The following is a 22717-nucleotide window of genomic DNA, read 5'->3' as shown; positions in this document are numbered from 1 at the left end:
TGTGTTGAGGTGTGAATTTATTAGATATGCAGTACGTTACATGTTCCTGTTTATTGCAGAGTGTAGCAGGTCATTGTGCTGAGCATAGGAAAGTCAGATGACGAATCAGAAATTTTGTGATGTGGAAAATTAAAGTACTTGCTGCAAAAGTGAAAATTGTGCTAATGCAGATAATAACTGAGATGTAGTGTCCTTACTAACTACGGGAGGTATGTTTGAGGGACCTTTACGCTTTCTCCCCATCACCTTGAACAACATTTATGCCACTCTGATTTCTCCACCCCTCTGCTGCTATTCTCATCTGACTGCCCCTAGAACAAGACTGACGCTGCTGCTTCTGTAATGCCGCATGTCATCAGTCTGCTGTTTGTGAAGAATGCGACACAGGAAAGTCCTAGAAGGTGAATGCCTTTGACAGGCAGGTCACACAGCAGTATTGCTGGTCTTGCTGCACAGCGGCCCCTCTGTATCTGAACCATTGACCAAGAAAAGTATTTGTTGATTCAGCCATATTTTGGATTAAAGTCTTGTCAGGACACAAACTATCTAAAAATAACTGGATGTACACCTTTTGAAAGAGCGCAAAGCATCCAGAAAGCATTAAAAAGCAAAACAAACCATTTTTAACATAATGCGATGTGCTTTCGGTGGCTTGTCTTGCACCCTTATATTCTGAGTTTCCCTAAATACCTGTTGCATTGTTTGCAGTGCTTTCGGAAAAGACCTTTGGGAAATTCCCTGAATTGCTGCTCGTGCTCAGCATTGGGCTTTTATATAAATGTTTAAGTGCTTTGTTACATGATTTTAGTCCCTAAAAGCCATAGCCAAGGAAGGCCTAGCTTGTGCCACAGGTGGGCAGTGCTAGCCCCTTACAGGGGAAGCAGGTACTAGGAGGGATCATGTTGTTGACATTAGGTGGAGTTGGGGAGGGCAGTGCTTGGGACAGGTGGTGGGGGCATGCCAGGGTGCCCAGATGCGGTGACCAACATCTTCCTCATGCTGTTGCTCGGATAACGGAGCAGCAGGATCCCTCCTGCTGTGACCGAGGGCCACAGTGGCCATGTGTCCCATTATATTTCCATCGGTTGATGTGTTGGCTTTCCACCCAGCACATCTCCGTGTGATGATGGACTGTCCTTTGCTAATTGGGACTAGCCTACGGATTGGTGAAGGAATCTGTTTGCTCCTTCTGGTGGAGGCTAGAGGTGCAGCTGGCAGCTGCATTGCTCCCTGGCACGCGCAGGTGCCATCATGGTGTTAGCAGCAGACTTGGTGCAAGTATGGAGCCCTTCCTGAAACAGTGAAAGGGGTTTTGTGGGACAGGAACTTCACTTGTGCTTAAGTCAGTAGAGCCAGTACCTGTGCAGAAGTAGCTGCTGCTCCAAGCTCCAGCCTGAGGTATATTTCCATGGCCTAGCCAGGCAGAGCACACGAAGCATCCGTGTTCAAGAGTAAACTCATAACAGGGAGTCCTGCTCCTACGCTGATCCTGACTAACGGCTGTGCTTGTGTGTATCTTTGGCTTGGCTTTTGTTGTTGTAGTAGCAAATGCTTCGTTTTTTTTCAAACAGGGCTCTGCTAGCTTAGTGTGTCTTCATTCATGTTTCCTCTCCTCCTGTGCTCCCTGTCACAGGTTCAGTGTCCTACTCCTTCCTGTGCTTGCAGTTTCTGCAGCCTCATTTTCTCTTAGACTTGGGTCATGATCTTCGTATTGCTTTGCCTCTCACTGGGGCATTGGAGAAAATTAAAGGAGGAGAACCTTTTCATGGTTAGAAAAGGCAAAACTATCTTCTAGATCCTGCAGGTGTCGTGATCTTAGCCATACATAATCACGGACTACTTGCCAACCATAACTTAGATTGTCTAGACTTCATTGAGGAGCAATAAATAGTGTTTATGCAAGTTTTTAATACATGCTGCCAAATACATACTGTTTTATAAAAGTGAATATATATTATCCTTATTTTATGGGTGAAAGCAAAATGGTGAGTTACCATTTCATGGAAGATCAGTGACAGGATTTGTTTTCCCAGGTTTTCTGATGCTTGTTATCATGTTATACGGTATATCATGGCCTTTGGAACAAATCTGTGATTGTATCTGTAGTTTTTAGGTTCTTAAGATTATTATGTTTATTAAATAAGTAACCTGCCCTTCAGAGATATTTTTTTTAAGCTACTGTTCAATAAAATGTTGCCCCAAACCAGACGGGCCTTGTTTCTGCAGTGGTTTTTGCTGGCCTGGATTACTCCTCTGGCCCTGCTTGTTCTGAGGCTTCACAGGAGCTTATAGCAAGACACACACAGGAATGGCTGGAGGTTGGCGAGAGGAGGGATGGGGAACGGCATGAGGCAGCATTGCCTCAGAGAGAAATGTCTGTGAACCTACAGACATTTAGGCTTCTTGGTAGTGATTTCAGCAAGGCATGTTATGCTGGTTTTGCCTGGGGTAGAGTTAATTTTCTTCATAGCAGCTGGCATGGGGCTATCCTTTGGATTTGTTCTGGAAACACTGTTGATAATACAGGGATGTTTTAATTACCACTGAGCAGTGCTTACACAGAGTCTAGACCTTTTCTGCTTCTCAGACCACCCCACCAGTGAGTAGGCTAGGGATGCACGAGAAGTTTGGAGGGAACACAGCCAGGACAGCCTACCCCAACTGACTAAAGGGATATTCCATGCCATATGACATCACGCTCAGCATATAAAAAGCTGGGGGAAGAAGAAGGAAGGGGGGACATTCGGAGTTACGACATTTGTCTTCCCAAGTAACCATTACGTGTGATGGAGCCCTGCTTTCCTGGAGCTGGCTGAACACCTGCCTGCTGATGGGGAGAAGTGAATTAATTCCTATTTTTTGATGATACAGCAGTCACTGGGGGATTTTTAGCAACTTTAATTTATTTAACTTTCTATTGATACTCCTGCAAGGGCAGTCATGTGTTTGGATGTGCTCTTAATCAGTCAGCATCATTACTCCATAAAGGGATGTTTCAACAATATGGAAAACAAAAGTCATTCAGAGCTAACTTCATCTTTTGTATTTTGGCAGGTTTAAAACATGGCTGAAGACAGCAGTGAAGAGACTATGTTTATTTGTAAGTATTAGAAAGGAAAATGATCTAACTCTCATGATGGGACTTGTCTACTCAGAATGTTTGAAACTGAAGACTAAAACAGACTAAAGTTTTATTTAGAAAAGTATTTGTGTAAAGGAAGCTCAAACAGCTTATGGAGGAGTAGAGGGAAGGTTGCTTATTTTAAGCATAGGCATTCTTCTGGTTTTGTTGGCAAACACACAAAGAGACCTCTGAATGTGAGTTAGCAGAACAGCTTTTTTATGGTTGAAGTAAGTGAGACGTGTTGTGTCCTGGCTGTGTGACAGGACTCAGAGGGTTGTGATCAGTGGCATGAAGTCTAGCTGGAGGCCTGTAACCAGTGGTGTCCCCCAGGGGTTGATACTTGGTCCAATTTTGTTTAATATATTCATTAATGACCTGGATGAGGGGGCAGAGTGTATCCTTAGCAAGTTTGCTGATGATACCAAACTGGGAGGGGTGGCTGACTCTCCAGAGGGCCGTGCTGCCATCCAGCGGGACCTGGACAGGCTGGTGAGCTGCGCAGATAGGAACCTAATGAGGTTCAACATAAGCAAGTGCAGGGTCCTGCACCTGGGGAGGAAAAATGCTAAGCAGCAGTATAGGTTAGGGGTGGACCTGCTGGGAACTAGCTCTGAGGAGAAGGATTTGGGGGTCCTGGTAGATAGTAAATTGTCAATGAGCCAGCAGTGTGCCCTTGCTGCCAAAAAGGCCAATGGAATCCTGGGCTGCATAGGGAAGAGTGTGTCTAGTAGGTCGAGGGAGGTCATTCTCCCCCTCTACTCGGCACTGGTGAGGCCACAACTGGGATACCCTGTCCAGTTTTGGGCTCCCCAGTTCAAGAGGGACAGGGAACTGCTGGAGAGACTCCAGCGAAGGGCCACCAAGATGATTGAGGGATTGGACCATCTCCCTTATGAAGAAAGGCTGAGAGAGCTGGGTCTCTTTAGCCTGGAGAAAAGAAGGCTGAGGGGAGACCTTATTACTACTTACAAATATCTAAAGGGGGGGTTGAAGGAGGATGGGGCCACACTCTTCTCGGTGGTTCCCAGTGACAGGACGAGGGGCAATGGGTGCAAGTTGGAACATAGGAAGTTCCGTTCCAACACACGAAAAAACTTCTTTACAGTTAGGGTGACAGAGCACTGGCACAGGGAGTGGAGGCTCCTTCTCTGGAGATTTTCAAGACCCGCCTGGATGCAGTCCTGAGTAATGCGCTCTGGGCAATCCTGCTTTAGCAGGGGAGTTGGACTAGATGATCTCTAGAGGTCCCTTCCAACTCTGAGAATTCTGTGATTCTGTGATTCTGAGATTGAAGGCCCAACACTAGCCTAAGCCCTTCATTTATACAGGGAGCTTTAGCAACCAGGTGTGCCTGTGGGGAACTAACCTCTAGCCTGAGTTGAAGATCTGCACCTCCACAGGAGGAGAATGCAGGCTCATTTTTCTCTCTGGACAAGCCCAGTTTGAGATGCACTAACTGTCCTGACAAGTCTCACTCATGGTATTCACTGGGTTTTCTTGTGCCCCTGTGGCTAGGCCTGTGCTTCATACAGCTCGACTTTGTGGTCTGCCTTCTACATAACCCTGTGTCCCAGACTGGGCTTCATGACCTGGCATCTGGACTCATGGGGTCATGGTGCATGAAGAGAGGCTGCAGCAGTGGTGTGCCTATGGAGCGTGGTGGGCAGTGTCCCATGCTTGGCTAGTAGGCTTGTTTTCCAGTGGCATACTAGCTCTGCAGCCTCTCCTTTGTCACCAGCCTGGACATGCAGGATCTGGTATTACGGTGGAAAATAGTTAAGAGATGCAGAGTCCGCTCACCTACTTGAATGAGCAGAGAGGGCCCAGGTATTGTGGATCCGATCTGGGAAGAGCAGAGTATGGATCCACAGTCTTTTACCACTGATGGCTCCACAGCTGCACATTAACCTTATGGCAACTATATCAGAAAGTTCCACTTTTCCCTCCGCCATGGATTCATCAGGGTTCCTTCAAAAATAGTGTTGACTCAATAGGCATTTTTATTGAGTTGCAGATACCAGTAGTGAAGTTGCCTTATCTTCCCCTTCATAAAAAGACCCTGGTGGATAGCAACAAGGATGAGCAACAATCCCTAATTGCACAGATAGAAGGTGTCACACAACACGATTTTCCCCCTTCCAGTGGGGGCTGTGGTCATTGAATTTCTTGAGCTTTCTTGTGCTTTGTAAGTTTTTTCCCATGGGATATGGTGACTGCTTATGTTCTGAAAAAGTCAGTTGTAAAGGAAACTGCACTCCCATAGTTAACATCATTGAATATGTATTTCATAGACATAAGAGAGTTTTGTAATGTTTTTTATAGAAGTCTGTGAATATACTCCCCCCAGAGTATTTTACCATTTATTCCGTGCTTAGTTTTGTGTTTCTCCTGTGGCTGTAATCTCTTGAAAGTGTCACATATGGTGAGTGTAACAACCTTGGGGAATGTCTGCGGTAAGGCATCCCTTAGGTTTTGAGAGACATGCTACACAATGTTAGTATCATATTCCCCCTTTGATCATTCATCCGCAAAGGAGTGAGAGAAATGTGTAGCTTATTCCTGCATGTAGTTTTGGACAGTGCTGTCTGCACCTTGTTGAACCTGTGCAGTGGCTATCTTTGCAGAAACGAGGGGTGCCTAGGTGCAGTTGAAAGATAAAGGGGAATGACAAAGTGCTTGTTTCCTTTGGCAGCAAAGCCTGTTGAAGAAGCTGTCGCTCTGGCTATTCCTTCTTGTCCCCATTGGTTATCACAACTCTTTGTGGATGATAATCTGATTCTTTTCAGCAGTCTGGGTTACACATTCCTGTGTGGCTTCTCCACCCTCTCTAGTTTTGGAAATTTGTATTTAGCCCAGATTATTTCAGTAATGAAAGCAGTGTGAGTTACAGGCACACCTAAGGGGGGAGGGTAGTACAGTAAATAGCACAGGATGGGGGAGGCCATTTGGCTGTAGGCTTAGTTTTGATGCTGGTGCTATGTGGATCGCACTTGCCAACTGATCCTTTCCTCTGGTACAGCTATCTGGTGCTGTACAGCAAACTGGACTGGGAAATTCATTCACCTGAAACATAAACTGATGGGAAAATCTGGTTGTTTCATTTCTTGGTTCACCAGAAGTCAGCACAAACAGCTGTAGAGGAAGCAGCGGCCAGGCTTGGGGATTGCACGAGCTGGTACTGCCGTTTGTCAAATGTACGTGGATTTTCACTGATAAGCTGTTTTTATTGCCAGAAGAAGAAACAACTTGAAGCTGTGTTGCAGTTTGGGATCCCTTTTCCGCATCATAGAAGAAATCCTTGTGTTTGTTCACTAGAACAAACACTGGGAGGGAGAGGTTTCCAGTTAGGAGTACAGAGTAGCTTTGCCAGAGCGGGCATACCCTGGAATGAAATGGCTTTTGTCTTGTTCTCTTCCCAAACAAGGTGTAACCACCCTCTACTTTGCATCCTTACTGGGGTTACCTGACTTGCCCTTGTGAGCGTGGAGCTCAGATGGAAATTGCACTATGGGAATATAACCCCTGTGCAATGATCTCTTCTTAAGCTGTGTCAGCAGCTGACCAGGCAGGGCAGTTTCACAGCTATTTTTCACAGTGGAGCAATGTATATGCGTTTGAAATCCAGTTAAATTGGCTTATTTTAGAAAGCCTCAAATTATCCTGGTCTGTAATTTTTTTCTTAGGAACCATTCAGTTCTGGGTAATTTACAGCCACTTAAACTATAAGTTAATTTACATAAGCTGACAGTGAATTAAGAGGTGGCCAAAGAGTATTGTGCAGCCAGCTGACTTGTTTGGAAAGGCACCAGAAGGTATCTTGGAGGTATCTCTCCCTGCGCTGTGCGTGAGGAGCATAAGCAGACCAGGTGCTCCTGCAGGCAGAGCTGGGCTCCCACAGCGTGCCAGTGAGGCCCCATGCCAGTGCTGCTACTGGGCTTATGCCTCCTGTCACTAAAGAGTCCGTGCTACCCAAGCTGGTTCTAAAAGCCTAGGTTCTGATTGAGGTAGTAATGTGGTTTTCTTTAGCTGCTAGATGTTACAGCGCACTTTATCTGAAGAATAACACCATCTTTAAGCAGAATATTTACTGTGGATGTAAGGCAATTATTTTCCTTTGAGAGAGAATTTAAACAATTATCCGGTAGTACTCATCATGGTGTGTGTTATCTCACCTACACAGGTGCCAGTTATCAACTTGATGTTCAATTACACATGTTCTTTTAAGCAATATAAATAAATGTCTGCCTCTATATGTATGCATTTTGCCTGGTGCTAAATTTTGTATTTGGCTCTTGAAGAAAGGAGGCGGCTGTCTTACAGAAGTGTTTTCCATCAGCCTTTCTGTATGCTGTCTGCTTCCTTGCAGGGTGCGACGACTGTGGGCTATACCATGATTCAGAGTGTCCTGAACTGGGCCCAGTGGTGACAGTGAAAGACTCCTTTGTATTGAGCAGGGCAAGGTAAGGAACGTTTGTGTTAGTTCTGACTAACCCAAGACCCACGTTAGTTCTTTAAAGCATATTTTCTGTTTAATGGGTGTCACAATGACAGCTGAAAAGTGAAGTCTCAATCTGTGAAAAGCACATGGCCTTGATTAAATAGAAAAATTGATGCATACACTGAAGTGCTCTACTGAATTGAAGCCAAAAAGTAACTTGCCATTCATCAGGACATGGCTTCTTTGCTGAGGTTTCTGGCAAAAGGCTAGATAGTGCCAGGTAGGGTGATGACTTCTGGCCTGGTCAAGTACCTGCAACTTTTTCCCCTCCTCAGATGTACCGTAATAGTTTCAGAGAAGTGTGTGAGGATTTCTCATTCATATGAACGGTTGTGTCCTCCTGCTTGGTATAACCTCTGTAGTTCCTCCACAGAGAAGCAAAACAAATTGTTCGCATTATTGTGAGTCTTTACGAATTATTAGGGGTAATGCTTCTGTCAGAAAATCTGTGATAGCACAGCAGAAACAGTCATGTTTCCCAAAAGAAACAAATAGACTAAATCTAGTTAGGAGAAAAAAACGCTGAGTAGTGATTTTTACAGAGAAAGGCAATTAGGCATTGCAGCAAAATTCATATTAAGATGAAAAATGTAAGGCTAAGGAAAAGAAACAACTATTGTGAAGATGCAGTACAAATCTAAAAGGAGAAGAGATTTCAAGTGGCTTCACGTATTATATAATACACTTAGGGCTTCCATATTTCTTCTTGGGAAGTCGCGAACAGAAAACATGAGCACGTGGGCAGCAGGCCTAACACATGCTGGCTATGTAAGCCATACTGTGTATTCCCAGAATCATTTTGTAACAAATACAGAATGTGCTGGGTCTGCTGCACAGGTGCTGTGACCCCTCTCTGCCTGGGGAGGATGCTCTTGGTGTCCCTCAGTGTACACTGGCTGCATGTGTGCAGGAGCCTTAAGCTGGTTTTTGGGGCCTTCCCAGGAAAGGAAGCTCCCTGAAACTCCTGCCAGGCACTGCCTTCCTGTGCCTGGAAACGCGCCATGGATGATCTCCTGCAGCAAGTGTTAGTGAGGACTACAGTCTTAATAACCCTGACTCTAGAGGGGCTTTGTTCTTGAGGGTAATTTCAGAATGCCCATAGGAATAATAGAAACTGGTGATGGAGCTGCTTTTCTTACACATGGAAACTGGGCAGTGCAGTAAGTCTCTAGCTTGTACTAAGCAGATTGAATAAGTTAAACTATTATTTCTTACCTTTTATCTTTTTTTCTTCTTTTGCCTTGCAATTTAATGCTCTTATTTGTTTGTACAGTGGAGAATTACCATAGTGTCCAGATGTTCTGGCTGTGAACATTTGCAAATATGGTGCAGGCACTAGTTTTCAGCCTTTTTTTGACATTCAGATGCTAAGTTTTTCCTAGTGGAAGTCTGGGCTGATGGATAGTGGACTTGAAAGCAGAATTTAAAAATGGCCATGTTACAGAAAAATGTATTTATTTTCCTGAAGAGTTTACAGCTGAAAACAGCTAAGATAAGAAAGGGAAAGAAGAAATATAATTGCAGCCTTTATTTTGCATCTGGGGAACAGTAGCTGAGAGAACGAGTTGTCTGAGGTTGAGGGCAAGTTTAACCACAAACTGAATATGAATCTTAAAAGCCAGTCTAGTTGCTTAACCACATAGTTGTTGTTTCCTTTGTCCTACTGAAAAAATGCTTTGTGGTTAGAAAAGAAGTATAAAGAAACATCTCCTGAACTTCACTGTCTCTAACATTGCGTATTCTGTTATTAAAAATGGAAGTATTCTTTCAATTCATTTGCTTGTCACTGTGATTGCAATCTTTTTGTATTTCTCTTCATCTAGACAGGGAAGCGGATCTGCCAGTGTCAACTTCTGTAGAGTAGTCAGTAGCCTGTCTGATTACTTTAAGCTTTTCATCCGTTAGCACAGACCTGAAAAAACAGGGTTGCATTTGGTGTCCATAAAACCAATATGGTGGTTCCAGTCATGTGATTTTTTTGGAAGATGTTCTCTGTGCATTATATTTAGTAACAATATTTACTACATATAGTTCTTCTCAGAAGCTTGTTTGGTAAATGGGGAAGGCTGGGAGCACAGAAACACTTGTGATCAGTATATCAATGTTTGTAATGAGGGAGCTGGAATACAGAAGGGAAACTTCCAGGGCTTTCATCTTGAGGGCTATGATTTTCATAAGTATATAAGGTGTTAATTTGGGGAAGGATGTAGGTTATTTTTTAAAATAAGCATGATCATAACCAAAGATTTGTAGAGTCATAGGATAATTCATTTTGGAAGAGGTCTCAGGGTATTCCATTCAGAACTAACATCTAGGCTGAACTGCTCGTTTTTCATTTTTGTGCATATTGTCTCTTGTGCTCTTGTCACAATCCCCTGGGAAGAACCTGACTCCTCCATCTCAAGGACATCCCTGTAGGTATGCACATGTGGCTGTTTAGGCCCCCACAGCCATCTCTTCCCCAGGCTGATCAAGCTCTGCTTCCCCAGCCTCTCTTCACAGGGTGACTAGCTGTGAAGAGTAGAGTACTACCCCCTGACCATCCTGGTGGTCCTCCCCTGAGCTTGCCACAGTTGTCTATATATTTCCCATATTGGGAGCCTGAAACAGGAGGCAATAGATAGACAGGATCTAGCAAGTGCAGAGCAGAGGGGGGCAATTGCTTGCCTCGGTCTGTTGGCTTCTTGTGTTCGTACCATCCAGGATGCGTTTGGCCCCATTTGCTGCTGGGACATGTTACAGCATTGTGTCCTGCTTGCTGCCCACTGCCACCCCCAGGGTCTTTCTCCCTGGTGATGGTACTGGCTGGGGTTTTTCTTTCTTCCCAGGTGCAGGACTTTGCATTTGTCCTTGGAATTTCATGTGGTTCCTGTTGGTGTATCTCTCCAAGCTAGCCAGGTTCCTCTGGATAGCAGTCCTGCCCTCAGACATATGAACTGTGTCCCCCAGTTAGCATCATCTGCAAACTGGATGACAGTGCTCTCGATTGCCCCTTCTAGGTCATTAATAAAGATGTTGAACAGTACAGGTCCCAGCACAGACCTCTGTGGTACTCCAGTTGTTGTGGCCTCTAGGTGGAATACCATTGATCATGACCCTCTAGGCCTGACCGCACAACAAGTTATTTTCTCCAGTAGTTGTGTACCCATCCAGACTGTAACATCCCAACTTGGATACAGAGATAGTGTTGAAAGCCTTACTAAAGTCAAGCGAAATGACATCCACTGCTCTTCCCTCATCCACAAACCTGGTCATTTTATCTGGGAAGGCAGTTTGTCAGTCATGAGTTGCCTTAATCAATCCATGCTGACTGTTTCCAGTCACCCGCTCATGTGCCCATAAATGTCTCCCAAAAGGTCTTGTTCCATGATTTTCCCAGAGACTGAAGTGAGGCGGACCAACCTGTGGTTCCTCGTATCATCCTTTTGGCCTTTTTTGAAGATGAGTGCAACATTTGCCTTTCTTCAGACATCAGGGACCTCCCCTGATGCCTATGATCTTTCCAAGACAATAGAAAGTAGCCTTACTATGGTATTGGACTGGTCTGTCAGCACTCTCAGGTGCAGCCTGTCAGATCCCTGGACTTGCATGGGTCGAGCTTTATGAAGTGATCACTGATTTGGCCCTCCTCCACTGCTGGTAGTTGTTCTTCTCTGTTTATTTATAAATCCTCATAGAAGTTAGGATATTTTGATCAGAAAACTTTGCTGCCACTAGAGACTGGACAAATATATGTTGACTTCTTTCATCCATGGGTTCCTGCAGTGTTGTGCCATATGTAACTGTTTGGGTTTTTTTCTCAATTCTCTCTTCAATTTTTAGATCATCTCTGCCTTCTAATTTGGAGATAAGACAATTGGAAGATGGGACTGAAGGAGTGTTTGCTCTGACTCAGCTAGTGAAACGTACCCAGTTTGGCCCATTTGAATCTAAGCGAGTTGCCAAGCTGGAAAAAGAATCCGTTTTTCCCCTGAAGGTAAGACATGGCACATGAAAAGCAATAACAAGGAGTCAGTTTTACCCATGATGGATTTATGCTATCTAACACTATGGGAAAAAGAATGTGTCTAGGGGGGTCATTTGGGACATCATTTAGGCATGCCCTGTAACAGACTAGCTAAACAAGGATTCTCTGGGCAAGATACAGAAGAGCCAAACTAGAGGCTCATTCTGCATGTTTGAAGTGAACATCCTTTTAGCGGATAGGGCTAGGATAAAGTCAGCAAAACTGCTTGGGTTTCACCTTCTGCATGTGATGATACGAGAAGGACAATGACTATGGCAGTTCATTTCAGTAGTTTAAATGAGTCTCTTCATTTTGATTGTATTTACTTAATGAGCAACATAGGCGTGAGGTTTATGGAACATGCAGAATAAATTTTTTTTTTTCTGTCCTGCATTTGTTGTATTCTTATCTTGACAAGTTTTGGTAGGAAAAAATGCTACAATAAAAATTTAATTTAGTCTTAGTTTTCAGTAATACCTAACTCAGAAGTAAAGATTTAGAAGTGTGACTTGGGCTGATCGGTACTGTTTGGATTCCCCTCCATTCTCCTGTATTCAGTCATTCAAATTTTGTGAGAAACTGGTGGCTATAGCAAGAATTATGAGGATAGAAGTTCAGTTTGTTCCCATCCTGCCCCTGGTTGTCTGTCTCAGACTTACTCATCTGAAGATATGACTGATACATGAAACATGTCTGATGCAAGTGTTGAGGCTTGCTTTGTCTGTGATGTACATTGAATAGAAGCCAAAAGCAGAAAATAAAAATTCTTCTTAACTTTGTATTGTTTGTTATGGTTTTATTATATACATATTATGCATGGCAGGTGTTCCAGAAGGGTAGGCCCCTGGTGTATTTTGACACCTCAAATGAAGATGATTGCAACTGGATGATGATGGTGCGACCTGCCACCAAATATGAGCATCAAAACTTAACTGCGTTCCAGCAAGACAATGATATTTACTTCACCACCTCCCGGGACATCCCACCAGGAACTGAGCTGCGAGTGTGGTATGCAGCTTTTTACGGCAAAAAAATGGAAAAGCCAGTGCTGAAGCAGGTCACTAGTGTTGCCAATGGTATGTGTGGGGGCCTTTTTTCCTTCCTAAGGGCCCGGTCCTGATAGGGGCTAATAGTCCCCTACTGCTGTAGTTGACAGTGCTGTTTATCAAATAGGGTCTGACCCTGGGTTTGTTAGCCTTTAGACTCAGGCTAACCTGCGTACATGGTTGCCCTACAAGAAGGAAGCATGATATATCACCATGATACATCTGAGTTTTTGAAAACACATGGCCTAGTTGATGATTCAGCCTCTTCAGAGTGAACAAACTGGATAAATAGTTCTTAACTAATGAACTGGTGGTTGCATCAAAGATATTTCTGGGTAGAAGAGCAAAGGAACCTAAATGCAGCGTAAGTCTAAATGTATATGCAGATTTGCTAAAGAAGCTGTTCTTTTTCAGTTGTAGTGAAAATGTTTTGGTTTTGCTCAGAACTGTTATACAGTTCTAAAAAACTACTTTTGTCTTATGCAGCTTTACATAGGACCTACTAGAATAAGATAAGCTCAAGAGTCAACTGCCGTTCCACATGATTGCTTGTGCATTGGCAAAGAAAGGCAGCAGACTTTTTAGAATCTGAATTAGAATTGCCAGAAATCTTCTGTTCTTCTGCCTCTTCATTTTCTTCTACTTTTGTATTTCTGCAGCTAAAAGGCATGATCCTTTAGCATTGCAAGGGCATTTTCTTTCCACTCTTGAGTTGGGAGTAGTCCCTGAATAGTATTACTGCTACACTGAGTATAATTTGGGGTGACAAATGGCTTGGGGAGAGGCCATTGCCATGCGCTTGCTTTATGACTGATCTTGATGGTAAGCACAGTCTTAAGTGCTACAACTGGATCATTGCAGTTAACAGGTTTCTGCATTCTGAGATGTTTCCAGTTGGTATTAACTGAGAGGTTTCATCTTTTTCCTCTTTAATTTAACCTGTTCGTGCATTTTTGTGTGCGTATGGGTATTTAAAAATATTGTTTAGTTACATCCTACTTTTGTTTGTTCAGCACTTTAACTATACACTCCAGAATATGAAATCACGTTATATGAGATTGGGGCATAAGAATGCTCTGTTTAGGATTTTACATGAGAATGTTTTTTGCAGTTGTGCTATAGGGCAAAACTTTCTGACTATGGTTACTGCCCTTGGCACAGAGCAAGAGAATCAAAGGGTTTGGAAAGTAAAGAAAAGGAACTGTTTTTCCTCTTTGCAGATATGTGCTTGGTAGTGATGGAATCTGATAAAGAAGGGAATAAAATCTCTTCAAAACCTTCATCTGCTGTCTTCCCCCATAAAAAAAATAAGAAATCCAGCATACCAGCAGCTGATCCAGCAGGTATGCAAAATTACGGAATTTTTAGGGGAGATAGAGGACAAGTATAGATCTAAAGAGCTGTTAGGTGTACTACTTCTATGCAGATATTATGGTTCTTTAACTTTCAGCAAATGTTAATTTAGAGAGGATTATAAAGTCTGGATTTCTTTTTATTTTCATGGGCATGGTGCTTAAAATACGTATGCAGGTTAAAAAGTGACAGAGGGGCCGATAAACCTTTAGGCAGATGATTTTCATGAAAACTACAGTGACTTCTGACTTTAAAGATGGCTAGTGTTGGAGTGGTGGCTATTCCAAAGAAATCTTCAGACTCTCTGCAAAGTATTCTAGTTCAAATGATCCGATTCGAGAAGAAAACATGAGACTGTGAGTGAATGTAAGAACGGTGCTGTTTGGAAATGACAAGAACACTGGCCATCCCCAAATTATAGTAATACCAGAAGCCTATTACAGTTCAGACTGTTCTAGATTACAGGAACTCAATTTAGATAAACTTATAAGCAATACAGATACTCTTGGCAAAGAACATATGGCTCAGGAAATAACTAGTGGTGTCATAGGAACTCGGACCCCAAAGTTGATTATGAAGCAATGCCCTGCCCCGTAGTCTCTGATAAGTGGAACAATGAAATTAAGAACCCACTTAACACAAATTGCCATGTCTAAGAGGAAGCTCAGAGTATGTACTGTAGAGATCAGGATCAAAAGAAAACCGTTCTGGGTCTGGTCTTTGAAAGGGTTACTTTGCTAAATTTTGCTTACTAATACTGAAAGTAGCCAGAAGAAAGGGAGGAGAGTTGTTGCAAATGTGTACAGAGCAATTCATCAGAAGATCCATTCATTTAACTTGGATAGTGTCACAGCTAAAATGTGAAGTTGACTGGGGAGTTGTCTTTCAGTTTGGCATCACTGATTTTCCTGGGGGGAGGAGGAGAAAATATGAAAAAATTTGAACAGCGCCTCCTACATACTTCATCCTACTGTCTGAAGGTCCAACTTCAATAGAAACAAAATGCTGCCTATTATACTTTGAGAAACCTAAAGTGTTCTCACTGATGTAGTGTTTTGGTGTTTCCAAAACAAAATATGCCTATTTTGATTCTGACTGTTTGCCTCATGTTGTACAAAGCAGTTGCCAGCTGACAGATCTGTGCTTCCAAGTCAGCTAGGTTGCCCTGCAGCTGCCCTGGAAGCCTGAAGAAGTGGAAACCTAAACAGGACCTGACTCTTCCTGGCAAACCAATGCACAACTAGAGTTTCTAGGTTTACTGCTTGAGGCAGCTAAGGAGCAAGGGAAGTGCAGAGTCAGGAACAATTTTCCAAGACAGACTTCAGTTTTGCGAATAATGCTTTTTCAGTTTTACTAGCCTGCAACTTCATGAGACAGATACAGTAGCTTATCTGTTGCTTACAAATCTGACTTTTTTTTTTTTTTTTTAAGTTATCTAGAATCTTGGGATTTAGGTTTGCTGGTTTTGGCCTTCCGGGCAGAGCTGTCAAGCTAAGAAGTTCTCTATGTAGTCTGTGAAGAAGGGATTTCTGTTGCTGAATTGTCTAGTCATTTTTTATTAATTTATTACAGCATGGATGAGATCACACCTCTGTAGTGCAGAATGTTGAATGTAATTTGTAGCAGGGAACAACCTCTGCCCAGAGAATCTTTTATTTTGGTTTAAGAGCCAACAGTGAAAAGGAGGAAGTAAGTTTATTGTCCCGTTACAGATGGGGTCTTCAGGCAGAGAGAGACAAACTGACTTGCTTACAGTCATACAGGAACTCTGTGACAGAAACTGAGGCACAGTTTGAATCCCCTGTGCTGCCATTCACTTAACCTAATTTCAGTGTCATCCTCCTCCTCTGGGGAAGTATTGTAGACTGTGGAATATTCAGCTTCATGTGTACCAAACAAATCTCTGAACCGATCCAGATTTATCAGATCCTCTTGACAAATTCAGACATATCATCCAAGGCCTTAAAGACAATGGACTAAGAACAGAGTAACTGTTTTCCTCTTTCCTTTTTTTTTTTCCCCATTCCAGTTCTGTTTTCCTCCTAATTTCTTCTTTACTTTCTTTATCTGACGTGAGCTGATAAGTTAATTAAAACACGAATATGATGTTTTCATAGCATACCTAATTAATGATACTGCTCAAAACCATTTTTTTTTTTTTTGTCCTCACCCTTACTTCTGTTAATCCGAATGTTCTTACTCTGCAATGCTCTTCACAGAGAGCAAGGAGGCTTCTCCTGCTTCTGTCTTCAGCTGACCCCGAAGACCACTGGTAACCCTGGTTTTAAAGGTGCTAAAAATGGCTTTATATTGTGCCTTTGATAATTACAGCTCTTTAGAAAGTGATAAAGGGACTCTCAAAACTTTACAAGAGCACTGATATTCTCCCCTGGCATAATTTAGTTTCTGTTCTGACTTCTCATTGGTTCTGATGTTTCAAGTGTTCCTGTTTGGAAGATCCTGAAGTGGCCCCGGCGTCCCTCCTATGGGCCACTTACTGCTTATATTGTAACTTGTGATACTCAGGGAGTTACTGCAAGATAAACAAAGCTACAGGAATTTACCAGTTTCCTGTTTTCAAAGCTTTTCAGTATTTCTTCTTGTTGTGATTTAGTGAATGCTCCAGAAGGCAGTGGAGCTGCAGAAGCAGAGCCCAACCAGTGGACGTGTAAAGTGTGTTCATCTGCTTTCCAGGAGCCTCAGCTGCTGACAGGTAAGAAGTGCTAGCAATTCATGAGAGAGTACTGAGAAGCATCAGGAGAATTCTGCTCTTCCAGAGCAGGACACTGTGAAGCCATACCCCATCCATGATGCAGTAAGATAAAGGTCTGAATTTCTGTGTTATTTAAGAGTAGCGGGGAAGATAAAACAGTGACATTTTGGATATGGCAATGGTCAACCTCTGGGCAAACTGTGATGTTGAATCTAGAAGTAAAACTGTTGTCTAGAAATGACATGTGAATGTTAGGAATATGAAGGATGGTGAACTGCATGAGCAGTGTATAAGGTTAGCAATGCCGGCTTATACTTAGTGATATTGTCTGTCCTGGTATTGATGGCACAGATTTAGTAAAGGTAATTAAATACAAATTTTTTTTCTGCATTTCATTTGCAGCTATTTTATGCAGTTTTCAAATGAACTTATAATATTTAAGAGCTCTGACCGTTTGATGAATCATTTATGAAAAGGGGACTTAGGTCACTAAATAACTTGGGCATTTGGAAAAACGTTCCCATTATCAGGGGGCACAGCCTTTTTCCAGTGAAATCTAACAAATCTCTCAAAAAAATCAGTCCCTGTGAGTAATTGTTGCAATGTTTAATAGACTGTATGCTTTTATTTAGGAAGGTATTGTGACCACTTTTGAAATTACTTGAAGTGAGTCCCTGGTAAGTGAGGTTGACCGAATAGATAGGCTTCAGCTGGATGCATCCCTTTGAGTATTTCATGACAGTTTCTTTCCTCCTTCCTCTCTTGTTCTTTCCCATCCACCCAGAGCACTTGCTGAGTCACCTGGAACAAGCTAAAGGTGCCCCCCAAACCAGCCAAGATGAGACTGTTACAGAGAAAGCTGCGGAGCCTCCCCCTGTGGATCAGCCAGTGATTTGTGATGCAGCCAGTGCCAGTACAGAGTCAAGGAGGAAGGCCAGGCGGGGAAGAAAGCCCAAAACAGCAAAAGCAGAAATACCTCTAGTTGTTATTGAAGATAAAGATTCTGCAGGTAGAAAAAAAAATTGAGAAAATGCTGAGCACATATCCTCTTATATGTCTGTATTGATGCCTTCTCAGAAAGGCTTAAAAAATAGCACAGAGACAAGATGGAGGTTTTTAGTTAGATCACTAAAGCAGACTATTTACAAACCTTGATAATTATCTCTGAGGTCTTTGTCTATGCAGCACCTACACTTAGATTACCTGCCTTCTTCTCTGACGGTTGTAGTAACAGGGAGATCCAGAGAAACACATGATAGTCGTTATGAGAGACCTGCCTAGCTTTCTGCAAGAAGGAATGGGAGACAAAGCATCTTCCTCTGAAGAGGAGATACTTGCCTCTCTCTACCTTAAGGTTTATTCTTGCAAAGGGTTTTTTTCAGGGCCTTACCTTCCTTTAAGGGAAGTTCTAGGAGGAAATTTCATGATGCATAATCAACTGACCCCTTAGTAATAAGTTGGAAAGGTAAGAAATTACGCCTCCATAAGAGATGTTGGCTACATCTTACTTGTCATTCAGTAGCCACTTTCTCTATCTTGCAGGTGCTACCTACTCGTTAGCAATCCATTATTTGTCATGGACAAGTAATACGTTCAGTGCCACATCTCATCACAAAAGCAAATTCCCGCATTTGAGGTTTTATTTTTAGCTGTCCACATTAACACTGTATTTTTATATGTTTGCAGAGGAACATGTGGCTGAAGTTGTAACTGAGGTCCCACCAGAAGAGGTAGCCCTGCCTTCAGCTACAGAAGAGAGAATTATGGAATTTGTTTTAGGAAGGATGCCCGGCACCACAAATAGCATTAATTCAGTAACAAAGTAAGTGCTCTGGGATGCAGAATTTCCTCTTAGGATTAATTAAGATCATGTAGCATGTAACAGCTCTGCTCAACTTCTGCGCCTACAGATGCTCTTTTTTATTAGTGTGATGCTGCTACTGCTAGAAGAGCTCACTTTGAATGCCACAAAGATGGCTTGTGCACTGGAGGATGGTGCACAGATGCTGAAATATTTGTGGTAGGATTTTGGACCATAAAGCACGAGAATTTCATTTTCCATCGTGGTACTGCTTTTATTCAGTGTGATTCCAAAAGCCTCCAGCAGCTACAAGGTGAAATATTACTCCTGTGGAATGTTGGTGGTAAAACAGACAAAAAGATGTTTGCTAAAAAAATTACGCTAACCATTATTATTCAGTCTTGCTTGTCATCTTAACTCATGAATGACTTCACGTTGATTTCTGTACTAGGAGGGGAAAATTTCAGTCACATAGAATCTCAGGGAGACTCTTAAACATCATGTGATTCATTCAGATTCTTTTATGTCTTTTTGTCTTGGTAAAATTGGCGTTTTTAATTACTTTTTGTATAATAAAGCACTTGATTTTTCAAATTCAGCTAGTAAAGCTATATAATGAAGTCCTTAGCAGACACAGAGCCATCAAAAATGCATTCTAGCAGGTGGTTGTGCTGGGAAATAGAACCTTGCTGCCTCGTGGTGCCCTGCTGCCCTCTTATCATATATGCCTTTTGCATGTGAACTGCCAAGCTTTCCAAGCTGAAATAGCACTAACGTTTTCAGAGGATAAGCAGAACAGATCCTTTATGTTCCTCTGAGGGGCCTGCAGAGAGAATCTCTGAGGCTGGTGGCTGCTGCTTTTTTCCTCATATGTGCTGGGTGAAGATAATTTGGAGGGAGTTGGGCTCTGACATCTACTGCTTCCAGGGGGTGGTCCAGAGGGTGCCTTGGCAACAAGGAAGCTCCTGGCCCCCCTCTCCTGCCAGAAGCTGAGCATAACACTCCTCCAGCTTTTGCCAGCTGGTGGGACTCTTTCTTGCAACCTGTGGGATACCTTTCAGTCCCTGCCTTTCTTTCTCTAATCCAGTAGGTTTGCTCATCACCAAAACACCATGTCCCTCAAAAGAAGTTTAATTCTCTCCAGTAGACATGGTATACGGCGGAAGCTGATAAAACAACTTGGGGAGCACAAGCGAGTCTATCAATGCAGTATCTGCAGTAAGATCTTCCAGAACAGCAGCAACCTCAGCAGGCACATCCGTTCTCATGGTGGGTTTGATTTTGCCTCACTTGTGTATTGATTTTGTCTCTTGGTGGTTCCATCTTTGAGTAAAAGAAGAGCTATTCTTAGATATTGGGATACATAATTTTAATAGCAGTCTTTTTTTTTTTTTTAACTCTCTCTAGAGATCTCCTTTAGTTTTGCAGGTTGAAGCATGAGAAGATAATAGTTGAAAGTTGGAGTACTTAAAATTTGAATTTAGGTACCTATTTTAAATGGGTGTGAGGATGTGATGTTTTTTCCAAAACTGTTCTTCCCTTTAAATGTATACATATATATCGCCCCCAACCTTCACAGTCACATGCGTAACATTGCTGTGTAAATATCAGCTGAGTGTTTTTTAGCTTGTGATCTGGAGTTCCAGGGGTACGTGACCTACTTCTAAGGATTCTGTGAAAAATAAAAACTGAAAAAGGGTGGGGGAACCAAATCAAATTGTTATCAAAATTGTTGGGCAAAGGTTAAAATCCACTATTTGGATCTCCTGAATTACTAAAGTTTCTCATCACTAGCCTGTTTGTTTGCAGTTGTTTGTGCTTTTTTTTCCCCTGTCTTCCCTGGGGTTGGTTATTATCAGTCACTGACTACTTTCTTTCTTCTATTTTATCTTGATTGATCCCCTCAGGTGACAAACTATTTAAATGTGAGGAATGCGCAAAGCTGTTCAGCCGTAAAGAGAGCTTGAAGCAGCATGTTTCATACAAGCACAGCAGGAACGAAGTGAGTGGAAATGACTAGCAGGCTCTTTCTCAGATTGGGTGAAAATGTACAGTGAGCTTTCAGGTGCTACCTGGGGAGCTTGGGTCAATTATAGTTGAGCGGCTATCCATGTGAATAAGTGAGACAGGACTGATAGGGAGAGATAACATCTTCTGTTAGAACAGCTGATGAATTTGGAAAGTGTGGACGTGTTTTTGAGCGTACAAGTCCTTTTTTGTGTCTGGATTTGCTTTAGAAAGTTGTTTTGAGGCATCAGTTACAGTAAGACAAACTGGAGTTAGCTGGGAACCTGCATGATACAGAGGTGAGGTCTGACTTTAGTTTATGGTATTAAGTAGGATTGTTCCAGTCTTGTTTGCTTGTCCTATTTCATTTATCCCCACCTACAGCATCATTTAATGTGTGAACTCCCTGGGTAAAGGCTGTGTCATTAAGGGCTGTGCACACATGTGTAAATGCACAGTGCTTACAGTAGCAGCACTATGCCTGTTGGGGAGAGCCTTTCAGTGCTGCTCCCGTATCAATATTGAACATCCTTGTAATGGGGCCTTATCAGTGAATATTTCCATTGCTGTTCGGCATCAAGGTCCTAAGCTCTGAAATTGTTGGCATCTGTTCTGGAGCTGGAGGATGAGTCAGATTATATCTTGCTTCTCAAAAATTCTCTGTGTAGGACTGGGAGTTACCAGGAAGACTGTTACATGCACACAGATGCATGGTCTAGTTTGTTTGGTGGTTTTTTTCATATAGAGTTCAGATGTAGGAACATGGCAGGATGATATAGCATCAGAGTTTTGCATCAATGCATATTTAAATATTCTGTTGAAGGAAGAAAAATTGGAAAAGACAGAAACAGAAAAAGTAGTTGAGATTTAGGATTTCCCTGTCAGACATGACTTGGCTTTTTCCCTGCTTAAACATTTACTGTTTGCAATCCTCAGGTTGACAGTGAGTACAGATACAAGTGCACCACATGTGAAAAGGCCTTTCGGATAGAGAGTGCATTGGAATTCCATAACTGCAGGACAGGTGAGAATGGCTAACCATTCTGCTTCGTGTCATCTCTACTCCATTTTGTGGGGATGTCTGCAAATCCATCTCAATATAGTAATTATAAAGGGAGAGTAAGCATTTAGATTCTTTTTCATCATCACAAGCAACCTGCCCCTCTCCTTCCTCCCTCCCTTATTGCTGTGATAAGAAAAGTAGAGACAGTAATCTGTAGAGCCACACATCCACTTATGTATTGCTATTTTTGGTATGTCCTGTTCACCTATTATTCTCACTGGTATTTCATTTGTATATTCACAGATACCCTGTCACCGTCTCTCTTTTACTTTCTCTTCTGAAACTTACGTTTCACCTCATGTCTCTGAAACAGAGGAACTGAAAGAGGGGCCAGTTTTCTGGTGTTACAGTTTTCTTTTTCATGCTTTCACTCTTTAGACTTGGAGTAGTCTCTCTAGGTATTTTTTTCTTGGTATCACTAGAACCTGTTCTTTTCTCCCATAGCCATCCCTTGTGGTTACTCATATTATTTATGCTGAGTAATCTTATGCTTGGAAAATGACGTCATGATTACTTTTATGGACCCATGATAACTGTCAGTTCAGAATCACCTGGTTAATTGCCCCTTACAGCACCATTCAAAGTAGGTTTTCTCATTTCCTTTCTGAGGGTACAACTTGTATAAAAACTCAGCCTTAGTAAGAATGGAAAGTAATGCCAAGTAACCTCAGTATTCTGTTTATTCAAAGGCAGCAGCTCATTTTCTCTCTGAGCTGACTATTACCAAAACAATCAGCAGTTTTTGCTCTACTCTTCAATGCATCAAACTGTTACTTCTTTGTAATTGCTGTAGCATTGGAGAGTCCATCTACAGGACCGTGCTTTCATGTTCCAAAAAAGTCTCAATTACTGAATACAAGAAAAATTCCCTGTAGGCCTGTAATGGTCTGGAGATTTTATATTTTTTTTTTCTGGAATATTCAGTACTGGCTGGTATTAGGAACCAGTACTGGCAGAAGTATTCTGGCACTTAGACACAGCTGTTCATGTGATGTTGTGTTGCTGTATGTGCAGTGATTTTACCAACATTAAAATCTGAATCAACTGTAACAGAATCCACTCCAAACATTATTTTAATGTATGCTAGACCACAATGGAAATATACC

At 42.4% G+C, this 22717-nt stretch overlaps 1 protein-coding gene across 1 annotated transcript in view; it reads left to right on the top strand.

The window, feature by feature from the left end:
- The first annotated feature begins 3063 nt into the window (after window positions 1-3063).
- Window positions 3064-22717, top strand: part of PRDM15 (PR domain containing 15) — a 34521-nt gene continuing 14867 nt past the window's right edge. Inside the window, exons 1-10 of the mRNA XM_009891375.1 lie at window positions 3064-3100; window positions 7491-7584; window positions 11445-11598; window positions 12452-12704; window positions 16642-16740; window positions 17525-17749; window positions 18427-18562; window positions 19632-19810; window positions 20449-20543; window positions 21485-21572. Coding sequence (XP_009889677.1) covers window positions 3064-3100; window positions 7491-7584; window positions 11445-11598; window positions 12452-12704; window positions 16642-16740; window positions 17525-17749; window positions 18427-18562; window positions 19632-19810; window positions 20449-20543; window positions 21485-21572 — 1360 coding nt within the window. The remainder of the gene's footprint in view (window positions 3101-7490; window positions 7585-11444; window positions 11599-12451; window positions 12705-16641; window positions 16741-17524; window positions 17750-18426; window positions 18563-19631; window positions 19811-20448; window positions 20544-21484; window positions 21573-22717) is intronic.

The sequence above is a fragment of the Charadrius vociferus genome, unplaced genomic scaffold (assembly GCF_000708025.1).
Source record: "Charadrius vociferus isolate BGI_N301 unplaced genomic scaffold, ASM70802v2 scaffold298, whole genome shotgun sequence".
Classification (NCBI taxonomy): Eukaryota; Metazoa; Chordata; class Aves; order Charadriiformes; family Charadriidae; genus Charadrius; species Charadrius vociferus.
This window is presented reverse-complemented; position numbering and strand designations above follow the sequence as displayed.